This window comes from Cyclopterus lumpus, chromosome 14, assembly GCF_009769545.1.
Source record: "Cyclopterus lumpus isolate fCycLum1 chromosome 14, fCycLum1.pri, whole genome shotgun sequence".
NCBI lineage: Eukaryota > Metazoa > Chordata > Actinopteri > Perciformes > Cyclopteridae > Cyclopterus > Cyclopterus lumpus.
The window spans coordinates 16,825,320-16,849,103 of NC_046979.1; the positions used below are offsets into that span (position 1 = coordinate 16,825,320).

Here is a 23,784-nt window from a genome sequence, read left to right on the forward strand (position 1 = left end):
GTCTAAGTGGCACTTTCCACACTTCTTAGCCAACCCTAATTCTGGAGCTGTCAGAGGCTATCAGAACCATAAAAGCGGCCAGTCAGATATTCAGGTTCAGGTTCATTTCCAAGCCTTATCATTTTAGAGGCTGTCCATCTCCTTCACATACCAACACCGGCTCCTCCATCAGTGCTGCTCATTAGCATATATATAGCATAATGACAACTTGCAGGGCCACCGGCTCTGATCCCAACGATTATTTTCTCATTCATCTAAGAATTCTGATGTGCTCTGTAATGGCTTGTCTGCCGAGGTGGGTTGAAAGGGGGGTGGGAACGCAGAGCGAGGGGGAAAAAGTCTCATGGACAATATGCTCTCAGCGGGAGCTCTCTTTCACAGCAGGTGCAGACCAATCAGCAACAGGCATTAGTTGTATGCCTGGGAGCGAACATCTTAATCCCCTAGCGGTAAATCCCAAACTTGGGAAATATACTTAATAGCATTATGTGAGATGTGACCAAGTCTCGCTGCCATGTCTCCCGCTGAAACAGACGAACAAAGCCGATAATTCCCGCAGCTACAATTAGTATAGGGGAGACTTTTTAAACTGTGCACGTAACGCTGGTATGAGAGCTCAGTAAATTATGCTTCTGCCCTGAGCTGACATGCCCATTAGGCAGGTCATGGCAAGCTGCTGCAAATGTCATAAGGGACAATTAATTAGGGAATTGAAAACAGATGTTTAAAAATGCTGATGACCGAGATTGTGATTCCAAAGAGAGATAAAAAAGTGTTTCTTCCACAATTGTCTGGGGCACAAAATTAACCGCACGGATAGATGACAGTCTCTGGTGTCATCTGCGAATGGGGACAGGCAGTTATTAACTCAACAAACCAGCATCGTCGTCGTCATCCATCTCGCCGTTGAGGTCTGACGTTTTCATGAGCCGAGCCTCCATCACCTCCATCTCTTGTGATTCTAATTGTTTCTTCATGCCGTCAAACTTGGCCTGGAATCCACACGTTCGTACGCCAATCAAAATAAATCACACTGACATTGGATTTTATAGGAAATATTACAGTGTGTGTGTGTGTGTGTGTGTGTGTGTGCGTGTGTGCGTGCGTGCGTGTGTGCGTGTGCGTGTTCGTCTGTGTGTACGTGCCTGTAGATCCTTCATGTCTTTCTCCAGGCGCAGTCTCTCTGAAGTCTCTGTCTCCAGCAACTGGGATGCTGACTCACTGGTGCTTCTCTCATCAGCCAGTTCTGCCAACAAGTCTGAGATCTGGACACAAACACACACACACACACACACACACACAGGTTGTAATACAAAATTACAAAATACTCGCCACTGTTCTTTTACAAGAAAGAAATGAAAAGAGTTTAACTCCACCGCCAATGTTAAACACCGGCTTCCCAGCATGCATTGCCAGAGGCGTCGGGACCCACCCTGCTCTCCAATCGATCCGTGTTCAGTCTCAGCTCATTTCGCTCTTTCTCCACTTTCTCCAGCTTCGATTTCTGCTGCTGTATCTCCTCCTGGGGTACAGAATGTATCCTGGTTACGTGTAATGTTACAGGTAAAACTGTGAAATATTAAGGGTCACAAGAGACATCGAATAACAGGAAGTTCCACGCTGCAGTGGCAGGCAGTGAAACATTAAAGGGGACGATATATCGCCTGTCTGACTGGAAGGGATCTATCACACAGAAAAGCCTCCTCACGTCTTTGCCTCGCATCTGCTCCTCGGTGAGCTGGACCTTAATGAGGGGCTGGACTGTGGTGAAGAGCTTCCACCATGGCCAGTCCTTCACGCCGCGGTTCTTCTTGATGTTTTTCTGGAGGCAATGGATCGCTAGATCCTGAATCTAAAACACACATACGGAGAAGCAGTCACCAAACAAGAGCATGGCTGGGAAAACGTGTGTTTTTTGTAGTGCAGTGGTTCTAAGCTAAAACACATCTATTTTTCTTTTTTTTTTAAACTATATATTGTGTTACATCATTCGAGGGAGCGTTAGCTAGCTAACGGAGGAATGGTTGTCTCTACCTGATGATGTAGCTGGTGTAGTGTACATACACATGGAGATACACAGGTTGAGTGGACGGTCGTGTAATATTAATGTAATGACTTGTAGCTGTATCTGTAAATTGATCTTCCGATACAAATAATAAATAATAAGAAATTAGATAGTACAAGCTTTACTGCTGCAATTTGTGCAGTACATGGTGTTAAATGCAGTGTATGGGAAGATATAATATAAAGGACAGATATCACAGGGTGGCAGTGTCCAGGGGGCCAGAAAACAGTGCCAGCAAATAAGGGAAATCTTAATTACCCAGTGGAATAAATGTCTTCCCGAGCTCAACTATTGTTGGCATATCATCTTCGCCACCGATGAACAATATTTGAAAAACATTTCACTCCTCATTCTTATGCTATATTGCCTTTGTATGGGCTCCCACAGCTAACCCGGGACTTGCCAGCCTCCTCTGGAGAGTTTCTGCAGAATGTGTTCCAAGGCTGGAAGCACATTTTTTGATTAATTAAATCAAACATGTTGGCAGCTAATTCCAAGTATTACACGATTTCCATGCTGCTTATGCATGAGGCTCTCCAGCAGCAGCAGATTATGGGAAAACCCAATTAGAGCAATGCAATACTCAGCATCAGGTACATTTCGCCCTGAAGGTACTCTCTATGGCCAATTAGGATTTGTCACACAGTGAAATCCTTAACATTGAGCAAAATGCAGCACATCTCAGACAGAAGATTTAAACAGGTCTTACTTGTCATATTTAGACTAAACTGAATAGAAAACAAACAAAAGATTACACTACATGAAGGCCGTGGATAAACGTGTTGCTATTCACATCACATTAAGAGGGTGTGACAGCTGTGAGACGTGAGGGATATGAATTAGGCTCGTGAGCCAAAATTATGACTAAAGTGTGTTTTCATTCTCTTCCTTGGTGTTCTACATTTCAATTTGAGTTAAAAAAATATGTTTCAGTGTCTGCGCATATGTAAGACATCCGAGTGCTGCAATATATATGACCGGAGCACCACTTTCTGAGGATTTCTTCAACATGAAACAATGCTTTGCTAACCCTCCAAGCACCGACCCGATCCCGGCCGACATCACCGTCTTCAAGAGACTGAAGTAGGCTCAGTCTTAAAGCTAGAGGGAAGATACTATCATGTGAAACTAGACGACCTACATTTAATGAATCCATTGGTGCCAACCATGCCATGTCAGCTGGTCGGGAAGGGGGATGAACCACGCTGCGAAATTAGGCTAAATTTGTGACAACTGGCATGACAATTTATGAAGGGGTCCTTTGACCTCTAACCTCAAGATATCTGATTGAAAATAGATGATGTGGGTTGCCACAAGTTTTCATACAGTATTCATGAGCATTTTTTGCATGCAGTCTTATTCTGGTGTATTTTAATAGTTTTGCATACTGGGGTCTCTGTGAACTGTGAACATTCTTGCTTAAATTGGATATGACTGGAGAAACTTCTTTTATAAGAAAAAAAACTGTTGTGCTTACTCAGATAGTCACAGCCTCATTAAACTATACAACCACATATTTGTAATGGGCACACACTATATGTAGAAATGCACCTTACACCAATACAGAGCCTATCTATGCCTTTAAGGTGCAAGGTATTCGTGTGTAATGGAACTATGAGTTTGCCTGTTGAATGAATGCGATATCCTGTATGCCTCTCCGATAAAGGTTTATATAATTCAGTGAGCACTGTTGCAATGAGTAGGTATATGAGTTTAGCTTATGATTGCTGCTTTAAACAGATTTCAAAGCAAAAAAAATTACAATAAAAAGTGTTTGTAGGGTCCCTGAAGAACAAAATCCCCAATGCACTGAGTGCCTGCTGAGGCAAAATAACAGACTTTTAAAATGTCAGGTTGTCCCCTTGAGGAAGCAGTTGATGGTTGAAAGAAGGGGGGAGGGGGAACGGGGGTAAAAACACAAGAAAAATTATGGTTTTGTCATTTAATGTCACATGGGCTTGGCACAGCTTCACAAGGTTAACATGCCAGAGACTATCAATCAGGGGAACTGGTGACCGTCTGTCACATCCATATACATCAACCAGCAAGCGTCGAAGAGGCTTCACCAGAACACATCCGCACTGTTCCAGAGGCACTGTATCATCTACTGTACCTGCTACGACTGAACACTTCAATCAGTGCAAGAGGCAATGGAGCCCTATCAATATTCACAAAGGGATGAAAGGGTAACAGCAAAGGCGCTAATGAGCGTTATTATGTGATGATTATTTCAAGATTGAACAGCAACACACTGTAAATCACGGAGAGAGGAAGGAGAGACGAAAATCACTCCACAGTCCTGCTTCTGTTCCATTAATCTGATGTTGACTAATTGAATCAGGAATAATAGAAGCAGAATGAGATTCAGCTGCAAGAAGAGAGGGTCTACCACACATGTAATAAATCCAGCATACTGTGGTTGCTTGAGCAGTAGGTGAAAGAAAGGGGAAATCAAGGCAAAGCAAACTCGACTTGGCACTGTTCCTCGCTTCTGGTTTCTCCAGCGCACACATCTTCACAACTTCGCCTGACTGCAGATACCGACCTAATAATGTTATTCATACTTTTAGAAGGCTTCATACGATAGGTCATTCCATTATTGGAAAGACTGGAAATCGATAATGCATAATTGGACTATTCCAATGCAGTGAATACCTGCACCAAACTGTGCTTGACACTGATTCAGATTATATAAGAAATGGACGTACTCTCACCCATTTCTTTTTACGTTGCCACTTTGAAGCCTCGACTTCATCATTTTGGCCGTCACCATCTTGGATGTTTTGCAACTAGAAGAACCGAACGCTGAATGCCAGCGATCAAACGCATGTTTACAATGTTACCGAGGTAATAAATAAAGTAAGAAGAAGGGCCTTTTCTCATAGACTTTTAAACAATCAGACTTCTTTTTACAACCGAGGAGTCGGCCCCTGCTGGCCATTAAAGAACATGCACTTAACTACAAAAGGCACTTAAGAATATGTCCGTTATATATTGTTTGTTAAAGCCCCAAAAAAGATTTACGATAAGGTAATGCACTAGACTACTAGGTAGCCACTAGGTGGGCTTTGCTACTTTTGGACAGGACCAGACCCTCTGGCCCGGACTTGATAGAATCTGCGTTCACATTCAATCACATTCATAATTGTATGTGCCCCCCTTGGGTTTAAAAGCAATGAAATTACAAGATATTGTGAACTTATTTCTCTATTAAAGATGTATTTGCGAGAGATAAGGGGCACATGGGGGCAGAGGGGAAAAGAACTGCCTCTTCGGTAATGACTTTTGTAATTGCACAGTTGCCTAGCAATTTTGAATGTTTCCTCGCTGTTGATTTACTTTTCCTTCTTGCAGACTATGACGCACCAGGCTCTTAGCCTGCTTCTCTGTGTGAATAATGACCTATGAACCTAATAAAGAAAATACATTGGCCTCTCTCAGTTTCCCATTTTCAACCAAAATCCATTACTCAAACTCGATTTATGGTAGAAACAGTAACAGAAGGGAGCTGGAAGTCCAGTAATAAAAAAGGTCATATTGATTTAACTCATTACAAAGATGACAATTTCATAGTTTTAGTGGCATCATATATAAGATATCTACTCACTAACAGCACGTCATACTGGATGGAGAGCAGCGATGTTGATTCTGTTTCTGCTGGTTCATTACTAGCCTCCTGAAGCGGCACATTCACTTCAATAGTAATCCCAGAAAGGGAGAAGCACTGTGGGAGTCCATGCATCACAGGGGGACATGCATGAGGTCCAGAGAGATGGAACCATCACATGCTGGGAGTGAGATGGAAGATGGGTGGAGCAGATGGGTGTGTGTGAGTCAGCAGTATGTTTGATAGGGCTGCACTCAAGGGGAGAAGTGTGTCTCTTTCAAAAATCCCCCTGGGAGAGCTGATTGGATGGATTACAGAACAAGGGGGAAGAGTGAGAGGGCAACAGATTGAGAGAACGCACGTATAACTAGTTAAAGATTTACAGCAGAGCGGGTTGGATCTACCCAAAGAACATGCACTAAAAACAGCTGAGGACAAGGAACTCTCAACTCCTGGTAGACTTCTAGGGTACAAGACCTGTGTCAATGTACTTAATGACAGCTATATTGACCTTGATTGATGGACCGTACTTTGTTCATTATCAAATGTATTTTTGCATTTGAAACTTGTCTTGAATCCTTGGTGTTTTGGTCCTAACTGTAATAAAAGACTAAGCCGTTCTTCTCATGTGACATCTTTCCTACCTTCCTCTTCTTGAAGGCTTGCCGTGCCAGGTAGCCCCGACAGGCAGCTTGGAACAGGGTGAGATTACACTTGGTCTGCTCATCCCTCTGCTCCTCCAGCTTGGCAAAGGTGCCGGCTCTGAAGAACAACTAGAACAAAACACATAAAAACCAAAGGAACCTATTAGCAATGGATACAACTTGTGGGAGATTATGTAACGCTTATTTTAGCCAGGGGGAAATTGAAATTAGAGGGAGGGCTTTAAAGCAAAAATATAAACAGTAAATAAGTGCAGTGAAGCAGTTAATCAATAGGAGGCAGTGTAATCCACGGACAAGTTAGTCTTATCTAATTGGGAAAGCGGTGATTAAGTTATTATCTCGGACAATCAGCCTTGTTTGTTTCTAATCTAGGCCAAAGGTAAAACACAGGTAAACAGCCGATATAAAGCAGATCACGCCTGTCTATAGCTCAGAGGGATTACCACTGTGAATGCATTCCAGATATGATGGCATTGAACTATTAAAATAGATGGATGACGGACTGCTTCCACCCAAGGTCTCTCTGCACAGGTCCCAATGCTTTATAAATGACCAAATCCATATGTGATTTGTTAACAAAGCCGAAGCTGGAAATGATCGAGCAGCTTCAGGTGGGGAATTTGCAAACTAGTAGGGAGGAGTGATGCATTCAATGACATCAGGGAATATTACTTTTCAAATTGCTTAGTGGGGGCTTGAGCAGGAGCTATTTGTCATCATCAGGCGCCTGTATTACTTTGTAAAAATGTCTTTGGCTGTGCTGTTTTTAGACATCTCTAATGGCTGTCAAAGCTGTGATTCCGCTGCCGTCAGGTTACATGGGGGCTGGTGTAATTGGCATGCAAGTGAGCCAGGTTGCTAGGATGCCACTGCAATGCTTTGAGAATGGCCAACTGTGCTCGTCTACTTGTGAGCTCATTTCACACACCAAAGTGTGGCGCCATGCGATGCTGCCTCCGAACCATAGCCGAGTCGTGTGTTTTAAAAGGAGCCCTGTGCAGCGCACACATCTGGGCGCACAAGTTCCACTGTTTTCTACATGATCGTTCCCTTTGATTTCCTTCTTGGCTGATGGCCACTTTCCGGCTGATAGGATTAGACCTCAGTGTGCCAGGCAGTGTTTACTGTGATTACTTTACAACGGTCATGGGGAAAAACAAAGAGGGCCATCAGTTGCGAGAATTTGCTCTAATGACCTGAAAAGAAAGAGAATTGCGTTCGGGCTGGGTGGAGAAATGTCTCTCGGGTTGCCACTGGCTACACAACTGAAAGAAGAAGAAGAAAGGCTTGGCAACTTTCCATAAAAGGATGACTATCGAACCTCAAGAAGGGACAGATGTAATGAAAGACGCACTCCCCCCCCAGACAGCGGGTGTCTTAAAGAGCGCCTTGTACTGCAGCTATGTGCTGAGAGCTTTCAGAGCAGCGAAACAGGCAGCGATTTATAGCAAAGATTTATTTAATCAGTTTAATGCTGTTTAGTTGTTTGACTGGTGGTGGCATGACTTACCCTACTGAGACCCATGTGGTAGCTGCTCTTCTCCAAATCCAAGGACTCCAGTAGCTCCTCCACAGCCTGGGTGAATGCACACATGTACACAAACAAACACACACACACACACTTAGTCTTTCAACTGCTGCATCCAGTGGGACCTTCTACTGACACTGCAACACTTCAGTAGTCCACAGCTCCCCGAAGTTGCCATGCTGAACAAATGGTACAGTGCAGCCTGGAGCCTCTCCCTGTCCATCTACATGCCTGTATACTGTAGGTGTATTGTTGTCTCAGCCGCCTCTCTCTACTTGAGCCTCCAGCCTGAAAGACCACATCTAGATTACACCACGAGAGGTTTGCCATGAGCACTGAGGGGCTTTTGTTTGCCAGCGTTTCCACAGAAACTCAACCACAAAACAGGAACACAGGGGAAAAAGAGCTTTTCTCTCCCTTAACCCCATTCTTTCACTCACTCTTATTTTTCTCTCAAAACAAACTTGTATATTTGTTTCCACTGCACTTCAACCAGGGCTTCTCTTGCAGAGGTCCAGTGCACAATCAGTATTCATACATTTACAACAAAAGCATTAAAGATGTAAAGCACCTGCACTGTCAAAACAACAGAGAAGAAACCTTGCCAGCTATAAAAAAGAAGATAAGTACATCTTCTTAAATGGTGTTTTGTTGCTTTAAGCAGACTTTTAAAATATTAAGCCACACTATACTTCTGCCTCTTTAACAGGAGTGCTCCTGATAAGGTTAAGTTGATTAGATAATTCCAATGGCTCTGATGAATGAGGGTTTATTTCTCTGTCAGTTGACTGCAGACAAATCAGGGGCAGATGTAATGAAGCCTCTTCACAACATTAATCTTCCCTGGGCTTGGACACTGGCGGAGCTGCACATTTTCCTTGATTGACTCACTCTCTTCTCGTCCTTCACAATGTAATTCCTCCCATGCTTCTTGGTGAGGTGCGGTGCCAGCACGTCAAAGCGCCGTCGAAACTCCGAGAACACCATGTGATCGGGGTAACCTGTAAAGGTCGGCAGGGAGTAACAACGTTAGATTCTGGAATTGTTTTGAAATGTTGGGAGGGACGATATGACAAAAAAAGAAAGGAGAGGTCTGTATTTCTGTGCTTGTCCTTATCGCACGTGAGTTAGGCAGCAATCTTACCTTGCCTGTAGATCCGGAGAGCATCCAGCAGCTTGGAGCCACGCAGCTGAGCACGGAGCAAGGCTACATCTAGCTGCATTAAGCCGGGATCTCCAGCCTCCCCATGAGCCTCACATTCCCCTCCTTTGAACAGGGATCCACTCAGAGCCTTGAGGGCATCTGCCTTAGGCAATATGCAGTGAACAAAGTGAATCCTGGACCTCCGCACCATGTCAAGGAGAGCATCCTGGAAAACAAAGAGCGGTGGCAATGCTTTCCACAGACGTATCGACATGGAATCAGTAGCCTAGCTGCTTTACATAAAGCAAGTGATACGCATATTGGTTCGGACATGCACACCTTACAATATCACATTAAGTAAGAACGTTGTGTTTCAAAGGTCACTTGCAGGTTAAATCTACTGTACACATCTATCTTATTTCACTTGGTAACGTTTTTATTCCTCTTGTGTATTTTTATCCGGTACATTGTTTATCCTTGTGTATTTTTATCTTGTACTTGTCTATCTTCGTTGTCTGCTGCTACTGGCTGGCTGTGGGCCATCAAACGAAATGTCGTTGTATAACAACAATGACAATAAAAACCTCTTAATCTTTATCTTATCTGTCTAAATTCTGCAGAATGCTGTTTGCATTTAAGAACTATGTCACTTTATGACACTGGAAGAGAGATAATAAAACATTGAATTGTATCATCTAAATGTGTAAAGCCTGACTTTGAGTGTATGTGTGTCTCTTTTTTCTTTTAGTTTTTACAGATTTTTGTGGAGAAATAAATACAATCTTAAAGGGGCTTCATAATACTTCTATGAATACTATACAATGGGGGATTTTTTACCACAAAGTGTTTCACCTTTAACTCTCATCTGGTTGTTGCTAGTATACGTACGTACGTACGTATACTAGCAACAACCAGATTATTTGTTTGCCATAACAATGACATGTGCAGATGTTGGAGAGTCATAGTATTGGATTCATAAAATGCTGTCTGTAAAATAATCCAGGGTACTGCAGAAGGGTTGAAGCAAAATAGCTGCAGGCGGAGCTGTTTTCTCATCGCACACTAACACAAGGCCTAATATCATTTTCAAATCCGTCTCTGGTTGCAGCCCAAATATTGGCCTTCATCCCATCTTTCATTTAAAGCTGCGTAGGGCAATTTGTGTCGGCTATAGTGTCCGAAGGACACTACTATACAAATGCAAAACGTTGAGCCTTGATTTACTCATCACATCAACCTGTCAACAGGATTAATGAAAAAGGACGCCGACTAGAATGTTGACTCTCAGCGTCCTTGGCAGTACGAGGCACGTCATGTTTTGAAACTCGACAGTGGACAAACACGTAGAAACAAAGTCTGACTGATTAGTTCCATCCTCTCCTCTCACCACTTGAAGCTTTATCTGGATGCACAGGGACTTCTTTTTGATGGCAGCCACCCCTGTGGTGAAGGTCTTCCTCATGCTGGTGGCCCGTCGCAAGGACAGCTGGGAAACGCCTTCGAGGCCCGCAATGGACCCGGACAGCACGGTGGCTCCAGCCGCACGGCCCATGAACAACGAGCTGATGAGCTTCCTGCAAGAGATGCACTACTTGAGCCTGAAGTCTCAAACTCCCCCCGCCCCCACCTCCTCGCACACCTCCTGCGATGCTTACTTTTGGGAGTCCTGCAACAGGCTTGCAGCGTTGGTAGATGCAGGATTCTGCTTGGCGTAGTTTAGCCACCCGCATGCATCGTACTCCACCCAGTCGGTCCCGTGACTGTGGCCCAGCAGGAAATGATGAGCCTTTTCACTCTTCAAGAGGAAAGTGTGACCTGTTGTAAATGCAGGAGTCAGTGTGAGGCTCATTGTGCGTAACGCAGACGGGAGTCTTCTTTCGGAGTTTAGGCAAGTGGTCATACTCGCAGGGCTTATTAAACATGTGTCTTGTCTTCATTATTATTATTTTGGTAAATGCAAGGGCTGTCACAAACCTACATAAACCTTGCTCATACAGTGATACTGTAGTAAAATACAATCGGTTGTTCATGTGGTAGAATATCCAAAAAGTTAATGTGATGAACTCGAGCGAGAAGCTCAAATCTGGTTTGGAAGTCTGAAACAAAACTTTTCTCAAGCTTCTGAGTTCAGAGTTCTGTCTGAGGATATTTTCTATAAATGATACAATAAGGTTTACTTTAACACAAAACAGTCTTCACTGGAGGACCGAAGTTTCAGAAAGTGTTACAAAATACATGATGAAATGTCTGTATCTAAAATTACACCTGTTCCAAGAGTTGGCAAATGATGTGAAAGAGAGAATAAGAGAATAAAGAAAGATTCTGCGATCACATATGATCACAAATTGCACATAATATTTCATGCCCAAATTTTTTTATTTAAAGGATTCACTGGAATTCTTCAAATAACAATCACCAGTCAATGTCTGTACACTAAAGGTTGTTGTATTGACTTGAAGTGTGTCTGTGTGCGTTTGTCCTCTCTTGCCTTTGCTCTCGCCCTCAGCGGGTCCGTAGTAGCTGAAGAGACGTCCCAACAGGGTTTCCTCTGACCCCCCGGGCTGCAGCGCCTCCTCCTCCATCAGCCACAGCAGGCCCCGTGCCTCATCTGTTCGCACCGCCCGTACCTGTCGAATAAACGCGCGTACGCGCAAAGGTCATAGCTCCTCGAACCAAAATTAGCTGAAGACTGCCATGATCACTGTAGCTCTTAGCTAACTTTCCATTTGATCTCTTTGACTAAAAAAAGATCTTTTTACCAACCGTCCCACACGCATGAGTAACAAACCGCCACAAGGACGTCAAGCTTGCTTTAGCTATTCACTGGGAACTCATTCATGAATCAGGAGGGTGTTACGGATTTTTTTAATTATTCACTTTCTGGGTACCTTTCTACAAAATACTGCAGAGATTCTGAGAGCTAGCCTCCTATAGTCCGTGTTTCCTTGAATATTCTTTTCTACTAAATGCCAGTAAAAGTAGTGAGCTGCACTGTATGTTGTGACAGGCCCGATAGCACAGCTAGCATCCAAAAGGAAAGTTTCAAAAGAATTTGTGGTCTCTGCACCCTCCAGCAGTTGCTGCGATAATGGCATAATCAATTGAGCTTTTCCTTATAATCGAAATGGAAACAAAAAAGAGCTTGTGAATACGGAGAGTGGGGCGGGGGGATTAAAAAGTAATACAATTAGTATTACAATTAGTGTGAGCACAAAGAAGGAAACAAAACCCACTCGTGCATTGATGATTATGGAAAAAGTGCGTGGGAAAGGTTTTTTAATGTGTCCATGTACGATAAACAACAAGTACATGTGACCCTATTGGACAGTGCAGCTTTACTTTAAACATTTAAAAGCACACTCTGTGTGTTTGTTTCTATTTTTGCTCTTAAACTTTTGGCCAGAGTCCTGTAAGTTCACATGATAAAATACGCCACTGTGCTTTGTGGATGACAATGAGCTCCAGGGAGATTGATCTCCACACTGAGGCAGCCAGCTCGGTTGGCATGGCTGACGCCTGAATCCAGCCTGGGAGCTCGGGAACCGAACTCACAGTTTTTTAGCCGCTATCAGGAAGTTACACTGGAGACATCCTTATCAGCTGTGCACACTGCGCTGACTTCAAATACAACACAGAGTATCAGTTCGGAGGAGACATATGACAACTTTGAGGCAATGAATTGAACGTTGAGGCTGTTTGCGATAACGGACATCTGAGCTCCAACAGGAGGAAAAAAGAATATATGTGAAATCAAACTGTCTTTTCATTGAAAGCAGCAGATCTTTAAAGTTGACTTTAGAAATGACTTTGAAGGATCTGTGTTTCTTCCCCTTTGCTTTTCAGTTTGATATACTATAGTTCAATGCTTCTGATGACATTCACATTAGACTGTGGACCCTATAAAAAGTAAAGAACTCAATGTGAACATATTGGAATTATACCAAAGTGATCTATGACTCTCTAAACTCTGCCATTTCTGTTTCCATGGTGCAGATCACAGGCTGCAGAGGCCAAATATTGATTTTCTATCTTAATGTCAATTCTATAACCTTTCTGTTCCCGCTCCTACCCTCCCGTTTGAGCCTCTGCCAGACACCTTTCAATATTTCAAAACTCACAGGAGGAAAACTTCCAATGCTAAAAGATAGTATTTATTGCTGAATGAAAAAGATTCAGATAACCGTGTGAAAATAGAATATCAAAACCTCCGGATTTACGCTTAAAACAACCAACACATGAAGGAAGACATTGAACTTACCAGCGCTTGGCTTGAGGCCTGGTCTACCACTGCTACAGACAGGGAGGTGCTGGGCTCTGTGTCATCTAAAGCAAGCTCGATGTTCTCCTGAAGGAAGACAGGCAGATTGACATAATAATGACTTGTGAGGATGCTAAATCAAAGAATATAGAGATTCAGAACTGAAAAATAATGTATCTCCTTAGATTATTCTTTGGAACCAAAGTTCAAAAGTCACTCAGTGATTGACACAGATTTAATCATGGTGGTTAGTTTAGAGGCCTGTCTGTAAAAAATATGTTTTTACAGACATAGACAAGCATGTTTGATCAAGCAACATTCAGGAAATGTTAATATAGATGATGAGGAATGAGACTTGGATGGGATGTTTTTCTGACCATCCCCTTTTAACGCTAGGACTTCATCCAGAAACGCAAGAACTATGGAACCAGAGCTTGACCGCTTAAGCCCAATCGCTGCTTTGGTCGTGGTTCCTGTCCCGAAAAGCATCCACGGTATTGAGGTAGTTTACCCAGATTACCCAGAAACTGAGGAGTTTGCAGGATTAAACATTGCTGATTGTCCAACACAAGCCTGATCCCATGCGCCCATGACCCGAGGAGACCTAGCCTCCATGTGGCGCTGACTGAAAAGTGAATGTCAGCTGGTAAACCTCTACAAGAGTTTACAGAAGCAGCAATCATTTTGCCAAACGTTTGCTGTTTCCAGCTTCTTAAACGTGAGCATTTATTCTATGTTTATGATATATGATGGTAAACTGAACATCTGTGGGTTTTGGGGCATTCTGACAAAAGACATTCAAACGCCTCACCTTGGACTGTGGGAAATTATAATTGTTGATGTTTTATACACCGAACAATTTAACAGAAACATTATTGTCCGATAATTTGATCAGAAAAGAAAATAATCGCAGATCCTGGAAGTTCTCCATATAAGACAATAGAGACCAGCGCTGATCCCACAACAGTATGCACACAGGTGCCAGTCATGCAACTCATTTAGAAATCCTAATTCCCCGTCATCATGTTGGGGCGGCTGGGCCCATGCACCTCGTGAATGCGCAGGCATCCATAATAATTCCCAAGATTTTCCTGGATATTGAAATGTAAAAAACAATGGCATATTAGAAGTAAAAAAATAAATAATAAAACCACGACAAATCTATTATAATAACAAGAACATTTGGCATTTACGAAGGCTGCTTTTCCTATGGGTAAATGGAAACTGTAAAAGATTTCATTACTGTTGCAGATAATAACATTTCGGGGATAAAAGTGGAAATAAATACATTAAATTACCTTCTCCGCAGCAAAACGGGCATAAAGCAGCACGCAGTGACAAAGTGCGGGCGGCTCTAGGAATGTGGGGGAACGATGGCAGTGCTAATAGTGTGGCCGTGACAGATGCCAGTGTTCCAGTTGACAGTGTATGTGAAGTAGCCAAAATTATTTTTGTTCTCTTCCACGAAAAGTCAGTATGCAGAAGATATTTGATTATTGAAGTGTATTTAAATGCAGCGACAAAACAGCATTTAAAATATTTAAAGAAATACGAAGCATGTGCCTCACAGTTTAACCTCCGTGTCCCGTTATTGATACGGTGTGCTGCGTTACATTAATTTGACCCAGTTTTCAATGCCGGTTTCACAGCTTCTTATAATGTCAAGTTACACTGAGAGAGAATTACACTACACAGATTTATGCAATACTTAATTTCGCTCCAATTCCCTTTCTCCAAGGCGGAGGAGGGCGTGGGTGGGAAAGTGGGTGGGAAATCCCAGGATCTTTACTCGCAGTATTAAAAGTAATATGATCAAGATTTTACTGTGCTATCAGCTGAGTTTTGAATAAGAAGGATATTCGGAGTTGGGACAGCCGTAATGGATGGATATATATTGATATAAAAATATATAAACTATATATATAATTTCATCGGAGTGACTGTGAGTTGTGGTCCAGCCCTGCTGCATACAACTCACAGGAGAGCAGAAGAAGAACTGTAACCCCGCCGCTGTGCAGCTGGGCGTGTCTCCCAAAGGCAGTTGTGAGTGACTTTCCTTTGATCTCGGCATAAGAGGTGAAGAGTGGCATCGCTAATGAGAAGGTCTACCACATGAACTACGCTGGCTTGTCAAAGCTCGTGGCAGGTGGGAGGGATCTGACGTGAGAACGCATACACTATTGGAGTTGACTTATCTGGGAGAAAGCAGCAGACAAAAGGAGAGCGAGACAGAGAGGTAGGAGGAAGAAAGAGACAGGCGGAATGAGGCCGGGTTTTGTTGTGTGTGTGCGCACTCTTCCCATTACCTCTTTGTATCTCTCCAACTCCTGAACGAAGGTGCGCTGGTAGAAGAGGGAATGCAGGCGTTCTTGAGTGTAGTTGTGGCACAGGTCCTCGAAGGTTGCGCCGCAATCGCGCTTCGCCAGCCTGGGGTTTTGAAAGCCCGGTGTGTCCACAATGAGCAGAGAGCACAGGGAGTGCTGGCTGGATTTCAAGGCCCTGAAGCACACAGGGAAAACAGACACACACAAACATACTGAGATGCTTGAGACCACATCGCATTGATTGCATTCGCTGCATTCGCTGCATATAACCCCTGGCTTTAACCTTAGCTCTCTCCACCACATCCCTAACTTGAACCTTCACTAAACATAATCCTAGTTCTATTCGAAAAGCTAAATCCAAGGCCAAAAGTTAAAATAGCATCTTGTACTGCAAAACCAACCATGTCTGGAGAGGCAGTGCTTAACCCCCCTCCCTCCAAAAACTGCAGTTGTGTAAGATTTTGTTAAAAATGCCAAGATTTAGAAAACACATCAAAGATGTCACAAGGCGTCTGCATGATTCCATTATATAACAGTGCAGCTAAAAACATGCCATCTTCAATTTGACACAGCTTCGGAAAAGTACAGGATCCAAAATACTAACCGGTTTATTAAAGAGATGAGGGTTGTGAAGAGTTCCGAGTAAAGCCCCGACGCCATGGCCTCTAAACAATCCATGGCCGTGGCTTTGGATCCCGCTATGAGAGGCAGCCAGACCGAGAGCAGATCAGACAAAGCTCATAACACATCTCCATCGACAAATAACATGAATAGCAGTTGGATCAAGAAAGAAAGAAAGAGCATTTGTTTCTTAAAAGATGTACGAAATAGTCATATTTGCGGATATTATACCCAGAGGCAGGCATAAAGTATTCAAATCATGTCTGCAATAGTCTCTGTTAAGCGGCGTCATTTAGGTCTCAGGTGTTTCCGAAATGGTCCGATCAACCGCCGCATTCTCATGTCCATGCCTCGCGGCAATGGCCACCTGTTAAACTCCTAATTCATCCCACTATCACAGAAAATAGTGCGTTCATGGCGCCTGAGGGACATTTTCATGTGCGCACACACACACCAGTGACTATGTCCACGTGCGACGGGGGGCATGTGCAGCAAAGGTGAAGCGGAGGTCAATTCTGTCCATCCCTTCCCTTCTGTGACAGACTTTTAACTGTATCCTCGTGCCCTTCAAAGTGCGTTGCGGTCCTGACAGAAAGCATGTGAAAAATCAATGTGAGGCAATTATGATTTCAAGGACAATGAACGAGGAGCAGATCCAAAATTGCTTGTCCCGACACAGTATGTGTACTTATCTTTCAATAGCCATTGTAAAGCTGTGGTATTCATTACTAAGATAAGCTTTACTTTCTCCAGAGCATGCAATTTCCCTCCAGTGATGAGCAGAGGCGTATGCCTGTGCATGTGTGTGTGGAAACAGAGTGACAAAGAGAAAGAGTGGAGGGAGGTGGTGGTGGGAGGGTGTGGGGGGAGGAGTGAAGAGGAAATAGTCTGTTGGTAAATGCAGTCTGTGGAGTACCTGCATCTGCTGTGCCATTTTCGTCCGAAGCCTGGCGGATGGAGCTGGCTCTGGGCAGGGTGCCCTTGGCTTGGTGCTTGAAGATGGAGGAGGAGAGCTCCTCCAGGGTGCAGCCCAGCAGGTAGGCTGCCTTCTGAGCCCACTCATGACGTGCAAATTGTTTCCTGCCAGCTGAGACACGTGCATGAAAACCTCCATTAGCCCTTCTGCCAACGATCCCAGGTACATGGCTAGCCCGGTAGCTTTGTGACAAGCCTGTCTCCGGTCAAGCCGACACTGACGCAGCTGGTGAGAACATGCACTTAAAGCATGTTCAAATGTTAGCGGCTTAAACGGAAAGGAGAAGAAAAAGAAGGCAAATCCACTTGCTTCAACACGTACTGTTTCATGTTCAAAAAGAAGTCTATGAAGTGATAATTGCCCTTTTTATTATCTCGAGAATGAAAGCAAAACTTATAATTAGGGGACACAATTATTGTATTTACATAAAGTCCTCTGTTGGGAAACACAAGTATTCTCTTTTTAATCGGAGTGATGGAAACATGCAGATACGAGTGCAAGCTTCAGTTCTAATCCACCATGAAGTGGTATCTTCTAAGACTTGAGAGAGGAACCGGGGGATTTCACGCAGAGAGCAGTGGGCTCTATCTGTTTCATCAGCACCGCAGCAGCCCTGCGTACTTTTCATGATAAGCAGGACGGTTGTCAAGACAAGTATAGCCATTTGAATATTTGCTTTGATAGACATTCGCCACCACGGTAATTGAAATATCGGTAAATCATCAGAAAGAGGAAATTGAGTTTGCCAATACTTTTGGATATTACTGAATCAAAATATAACGGAGTTTATAACTTTTTAAGATTAGAAAATAAATACATATTTATACTTGCCCTTAGAAGCATCCAGACTCAGTGTGATAAGCCTTATTTTATCTACACTTATTAAATAGAAGTGTAGATACAGGGAAAGGCCAGTTCATTTCAGGTGGTCTCTACAATTAGTTTTGGTGGATAAGACACCAGTGCTGCCCTCTTGTGTTACACTATGAAGCTGCACTAAATATTTATAATATTTTTAAATATGTGTGGCAATCAATCACAATGAAAGAACCAGATTATGATGAGAGTACCTTAATGAATACATTTTATATTCCCTGAGACATGGAGATGGAATGTAATTGCCACCAACGTGTTGACTATTGGGCATAACTTTTATCCCATCATGCCATGTGTCTTTATGAGAAGTACTGCGTGTTTAACAGGAAGACATCAGTCTGAATCCATAAATCTCCCAGTCATTTGCAGATTAGATGTTGTTAAGTGTCGGTATTATGGGCCGATAATAATTGTGCAGCATTTTAAAAGTGGTTCCTGAATGGTGTTGTGCTGCCATCAAATAGATTGGCAGCCAGCTGGAGGGGATCCCTGAACATGATTTGTCAATTACGATGCAGGCAGAGAGTGAAGAGCGAACAAAGGTGTCAAAAGCCAAATATACACAGTCACCGTTACAATATACTCCTCGTGAATTGTAAATCATTCTGATATACTGCTTCTGAAACCCTGAAAGTCATCTAGTTAATAGATGTGCCTTACATTTACATTTGCATTGCAAAATAGAGTGAAATTCTATCCTTTCAATAGCCCTCGCTTAAGATCAGGTCTTAAGCAAGGGCATATCGTACTAAGAAAATGATATATATATATATATATATATATATATATATATATATATATATATATATATATATATATATATATGCAAATCTCATCATAATACAAATCTTTTTGACAGCATCAACCTTTTAAAATAGCAGGTATCTAAACTGAAAGTCAAATGCTGTGAGAGGCAGATCTACTACTTTATAGCAACAACACAAAGAACCCTCTATTACATTCGGTTTCATCATAGAAATCGCTTCAACGACAGGAACAAATCCTCATGTTTAAGAGGACCGCTGTTCCCATTAGTCCTCTGATGATTTCTTATGACAATAAAAAAATGTCTGTCAAGACTTGAAGCCAAAATCAGATTGATTCTTTCTGTCCTTCAATGTTTCACCGTTTCATGCTTATTAGACTCGGACAGTGGTTTCGGCTGTGCTTTGATTATATCAAATGAGTAAAGATTAATAAGGTCAACTTGAGTTGTTGAAGATGGAAAAAAATACAATGCGCCTCGCATAATTTCACTCGGTAGTGACCAGGGGCCTCTTTTATAAAACAGTGCATGGATTAACACTAAATGTTTGCAGACAAAAAAAGAGGAAAGAAATATTCTGATTAATGAAACCTTGCGTATGCCTGCTAGTGCCAGTGCATCCATCACGCAGCATCACGCATTAAGGGTCACCTCAATATTAGACGGAGGAGGAGAGGAGGGCAGCTGTTTGTCTGTATACATGATACATTATACTGTATCTTTTCCAATCGAACAAATCATAAATAAATAAATAGAAATTGTGTTTTTTTACACACAAAAACTATTTAAAAACTAAAATCACACATGGTGATGCATTTACAGTATTATAAGATATTATTGAAAACTGTTGACGATCTATTCTGAAATTTTTAAACGCCATCTTGGATTTCTACAACCGATGATGATAATGTCAACAGGTGGCGTACGCCCCTTTCAGGCCCTGTTTCGTGTGTATGCAGCAGCTCTAAATGAGACCCCTGATAAAGTATCCCTGACAGATACAAATATTCTCTGCCTCGCTGTTTTGTTTTTGAGCCGTAGATCAGCGCAGTAGAGCACCTGTGCACTGCGAAACATCGTTTTAAATTGCAGACGCACAATTCACTTCTCTGGATTACAGCTGTCTTGCATCACCCTGGAGTTACCTCCAGTGGGATGAAGCAGGCTTGACATGTTTGCGATTACACAAAGTGTTGTGAAAACAATTCTGCCGAACAAGGGTCATTTTGTGATATTTGGGCTTTTCGCATTGTGTACTGTAGTGTTTGCAAATCAACACTGATCTCTGTTACTGGTTTCGCATTATATCATTAATAACATTATCCTTGTGTGATGCAACTAGAGAATGGAAAAGTATTCGGTGAGCAATCTTACCCTTGGTAGCGCCCGCAGACCCAAGATGGTAGATGGCCCCGAGGATGAGCCAGAAAGCCCTCTGCTCATCACCACTGATCCCCAGAACCTTCATGGCTGCTTGCAGCTTGGAAAACAGCTGGGAGGCCCGCAGCTTATCCTCCGTCTGGCAGATAGCGCATGACGTCAAATAAAATTCCTTTTAGAGCGATTAACGATTTAAAAAAAAAATCCTCTATAAGGTGTCTTAAAGTAATACTAGGAGATTGACCAACTTGTCATATTATAAGTTAAAATGGGATTAACTAAACTGATTTCATCTGCAACGTTTCAGCATAGTTGTTGATAGATATCAGTAATTATTCTGCCAGCTGTTGAGACGGTGCCATCTTTCAAAACACACTTTCTGACCTGTGACCATTTCTATTGTGAAATTGCAATTTAATTATTAGTTGTCAGTTCTGGGCCACCACATACTGTGCAAACGGGCCAACCTCCCATTAACAAGTAGTATTTACCTTTGTCTGAGGAATGATTCCAAATGCATTGTTTTCAGCAAAGTGGTTCAGGTGCAGCTCCGTTCTGATTAAGAAATGAGAACAACACGGAAGGCGTCAACATCTCCCATGTCTACCAATGTCTTCATAACAGAAAAGCAGTAACACATCCTTGCAACATATCAACGTCTTCATCCAGTACGAAATTGTGGTGCGGTGCGCATTGATTTGGCATAATGGTATTGATCCTCACCTCAGAGAGCTGTCGAGTCCAGCCATCAGGTAGTAAAAGACATTAAAAGTGGACTCTCCCCCTGGTCTTCTTGTCACCCTCATCTTCTCCAGAAGCATGGTCTGCAAGGCCGCAGCAGAACCGGATGTTAGCATGATCGAAAATAACACTCACAACAGGCAGTGCAAGTATAATAACAAAGTCTGCTGGAGGGGAACATTTTAATTAGTTTACGACACATTGTCTGAGAGCAGATTTGCATGAGTAGGAAATTCAGTTGGTTCAGCACCAGTGATTTGAATGAATTAGAGCTGTCCTCGACAAAATTAATTCTTAGTCGATTCTTAGAACAATTTATTCTACGAATCAATCGATTAGTTCATTTAATCGACAGTAAATCTGCGTTCCTCCACAAAAAAATCACACAAAAACAGCACTTTGAATTGTGTTTACTCGACAGACAGATAGACAGACAGACAGATAAATGTGTTTATTGGTACCTGTATTGAGGCTGAGGTCACCAGACCTGCCTGGTCAAAGTCCATGGAAACAATATGGGAGAAGCGGCTGGCATTCCCATTCATACAGGTAGAGGCATTCCCAAAAGCTTCCAAAACTGTGTAGACCGCCTGCCATTTCTCTGCTACAGACAACAAAGAGTCTGATAAGGAGGGGGGGGGGGGGGGGGGGGGCACATGCACTACACTTTGTACTTTTTAATTCCAGTTCCTTTCCAACCTACTGGAGAATGTTTTGTTGGTGCTGCCAGCAATGGCTATCAGGTATTGGATGATGTGTTGACAATTGGTGGTCTTGCCACTTCCACTCTTGCCCAGCAGGACGATGGACTGATCCTGTCGAGTGGTCAGCAGGTTCCTATAGGCAGCCTGGGCCATGCTGTAAATGTGAGGGGCAGTGTCCTCCCGTCTGCAGCCCTTAAACATGTGCATCACCTGCAAAGAAGATAAATAGATCCCAGAGAAGAGGATATACATATCAACTATTTCTGATGGTTTATTTCATTCTGACCGCCCGCTCATGTTATGCTACTCAGGACCAGATGTGTCATTGTATCCACAGGCTGCAGCCTACCTTCTCAGAGTACATCGAAGGGGCGCTAATGGGGTTGACGAGCACCATGTTGGGCCCAGCATGGGTGTGCACCAGGTTACCGCCATACCGCTGCCTCAGGGAATGCATCACGCTGGACTCGTTCAAATACTGCAGAGAGGCCAGGTCCTCCACCCGGTCAAACATCGGCGGGTTTGCCTGGAGTTCAAAGTCAAAGCGGTCACGTACTCACCCGGTGTCATCTGTAATTGATGCGGTTCAGAGTTGATTTGATGATTAAATACCTTCTCCACATCGTCTTCATCCACATCCAATAAAGATCCGTCACTCTCCAGGCGGATTTTCACCTTCCCCTCTGGCAGGCTGCCCGCCTCCGTCTTCAGGAGAGTTGCTGCAGCACCACAAAGTCTGGAGTTAATTCATCCTGACATATGATCTCGAGCCGAGTGCAGCGGCTTCACCTCATTTTACATGTCGGATAATGCGTGGCAGTTGTATTGCTTTCAATAATGTATGAGCTTCATTAAAAGTGAACAAGCAACATGCTTAGTCTTATTACATACAGCCGGCGGTCTAGTCTAGTCTGGAGACTGGTACATAAATGCTGAAGATTACTTACCCATGGAAAATCCATCCTTGTGGACAAGCCATACTTTCTCTGTGTTATACCAGGCTCTCTCTGCCGTTATCTGCTCCTCAGTCTTTCCCTGTTAGAGACAGTTAACAGTCAGGATGAGAAACACATGTACAATCAATAATTGAACATAACCAAATGAAGGACTAAAATAAAAAATGTAAGTGCATAATGGACCATCACGGGGATCCTACAAATTACACTTTCACGAGCACGAACTAACATGCAGTTCACATTCACATGAGTCACATCAGGGGAACTGCATTCATAACTCCCCCCCCCCACCTACCCCCACCCACCCTTCCGACCCCCCGCCCCTCCCTTTATTTAAAGCACCCTCCAGAGCTCCCAGAGTGTGTGTTGAACTCATGGAGAGTGCATTTAATGTGTTCTCTGAAAAGACATCACAGACAGAGTGTGGGGCAGGGCTGTTTCATCACAACTAAGTACATCACAAAGACAAAAATACATGGGTTTAGGGGGATTGCACAGAAGAAGAAGAAAAAAAAACTAACATCTAAATAATTTTGAACACAACAAACAGAAACAGCCCAAAAGTGGTTTGGAGTGAGTCATGCATGGAAACAGACGTAAACAGAAAGCTAACATAACAAGCATCGGATAGCTGCACCGAGACAGCATATCATTTGTATTTTCTCTTTGGTTAGGATGTAGGGACAGCAGGAAGTGTAACAGCGTGGGCTATGGGGCAGATGTAACCAAGGCCTTCCTGGGGGTGGGATTGCCTCACTCACTACTGAGCCCACCCACACCCTCTTACTGGGTCGTCACACAAGAAAACCACAAAACACACACACACCACTCTGACACACGGAAGAACTACAATCAGTTGTAGCCATGGTCAGACCTTAGCTGCAGCCGAGTGTGCTGCCTGAAGGATGGCCACGGGGTCCTCAACAAGCTTGGACTGGAGAAGGGAAGGAGAACTGAGAAGTCAGTATTTTCGGTGGGTTTCAAAACGATGCAGAATAAGACACGGTGGAGCAACAAAAAAAAAAAAACGTGTATTAGGTCAAAGATTAGTATGTGTAGAAAAGATAATACCAAAACACTGCGGCAAGGCCGTCGGCAGTGCAATGGCGCAATAGTAAGTCAAGCAACGGCAGCAGAATAAGTGAGTCATTAAAGTAATTCACCATGTGAAAT

The 23,784-nt window shown here is 43.1% G+C and overlaps 1 protein-coding gene across 1 annotated transcript in view; it reads right to left on the reverse strand.

Moving 5' to 3' along the window:
- The window catches only part of LOC117742574 (unconventional myosin-XVIIIa-like), a 46,154-nt gene that overhangs the window by 16,958 nt on the left and 5,412 nt on the right, over window positions 1–23,784 (reverse strand). Inside the window, exons 7-30 of the mRNA XM_034550078.1 lie at window positions 23,486–23,545; window positions 22,603–22,690; window positions 22,268–22,374; window positions 22,005–22,181; window positions 21,655–21,865; window positions 21,413–21,555; window positions 20,934–21,034; window positions 20,702–20,765; window positions 20,205–20,349; window positions 17,129–17,299; window positions 16,196–16,289; window positions 15,574–15,766; window positions 13,268–13,354; window positions 11,498–11,636; window positions 10,665–10,824; window positions 10,397–10,583; window positions 9,010–9,235; window positions 8,757–8,866; window positions 7,848–7,913; window positions 6,317–6,445; window positions 1,709–1,852; window positions 1,433–1,522; window positions 1,146–1,265; window positions 878–992 (exon numbers count right to left, since the gene is read on the reverse strand). Of these exons, the coding sequence (XP_034405969.1) occupies window positions 878–992; window positions 1,146–1,265; window positions 1,433–1,522; window positions 1,709–1,852; window positions 6,317–6,445; window positions 7,848–7,913; window positions 8,757–8,866; window positions 9,010–9,235; window positions 10,397–10,583; window positions 10,665–10,824; window positions 11,498–11,636; window positions 13,268–13,354; window positions 15,574–15,766; window positions 16,196–16,289; window positions 17,129–17,299; window positions 20,205–20,349; window positions 20,702–20,765; window positions 20,934–21,034; window positions 21,413–21,555; window positions 21,655–21,865; window positions 22,005–22,181; window positions 22,268–22,374; window positions 22,603–22,690; window positions 23,486–23,545 (3,127 nt within the window). The remainder of the gene's footprint in view (window positions 1–877; window positions 993–1,145; window positions 1,266–1,432; window positions 1,523–1,708; window positions 1,853–6,316; window positions 6,446–7,847; window positions 7,914–8,756; window positions 8,867–9,009; window positions 9,236–10,396; window positions 10,584–10,664; window positions 10,825–11,497; window positions 11,637–13,267; window positions 13,355–15,573; window positions 15,767–16,195; window positions 16,290–17,128; window positions 17,300–20,204; window positions 20,350–20,701; window positions 20,766–20,933; window positions 21,035–21,412; window positions 21,556–21,654; window positions 21,866–22,004; window positions 22,182–22,267; window positions 22,375–22,602; window positions 22,691–23,485; window positions 23,546–23,784) is intronic.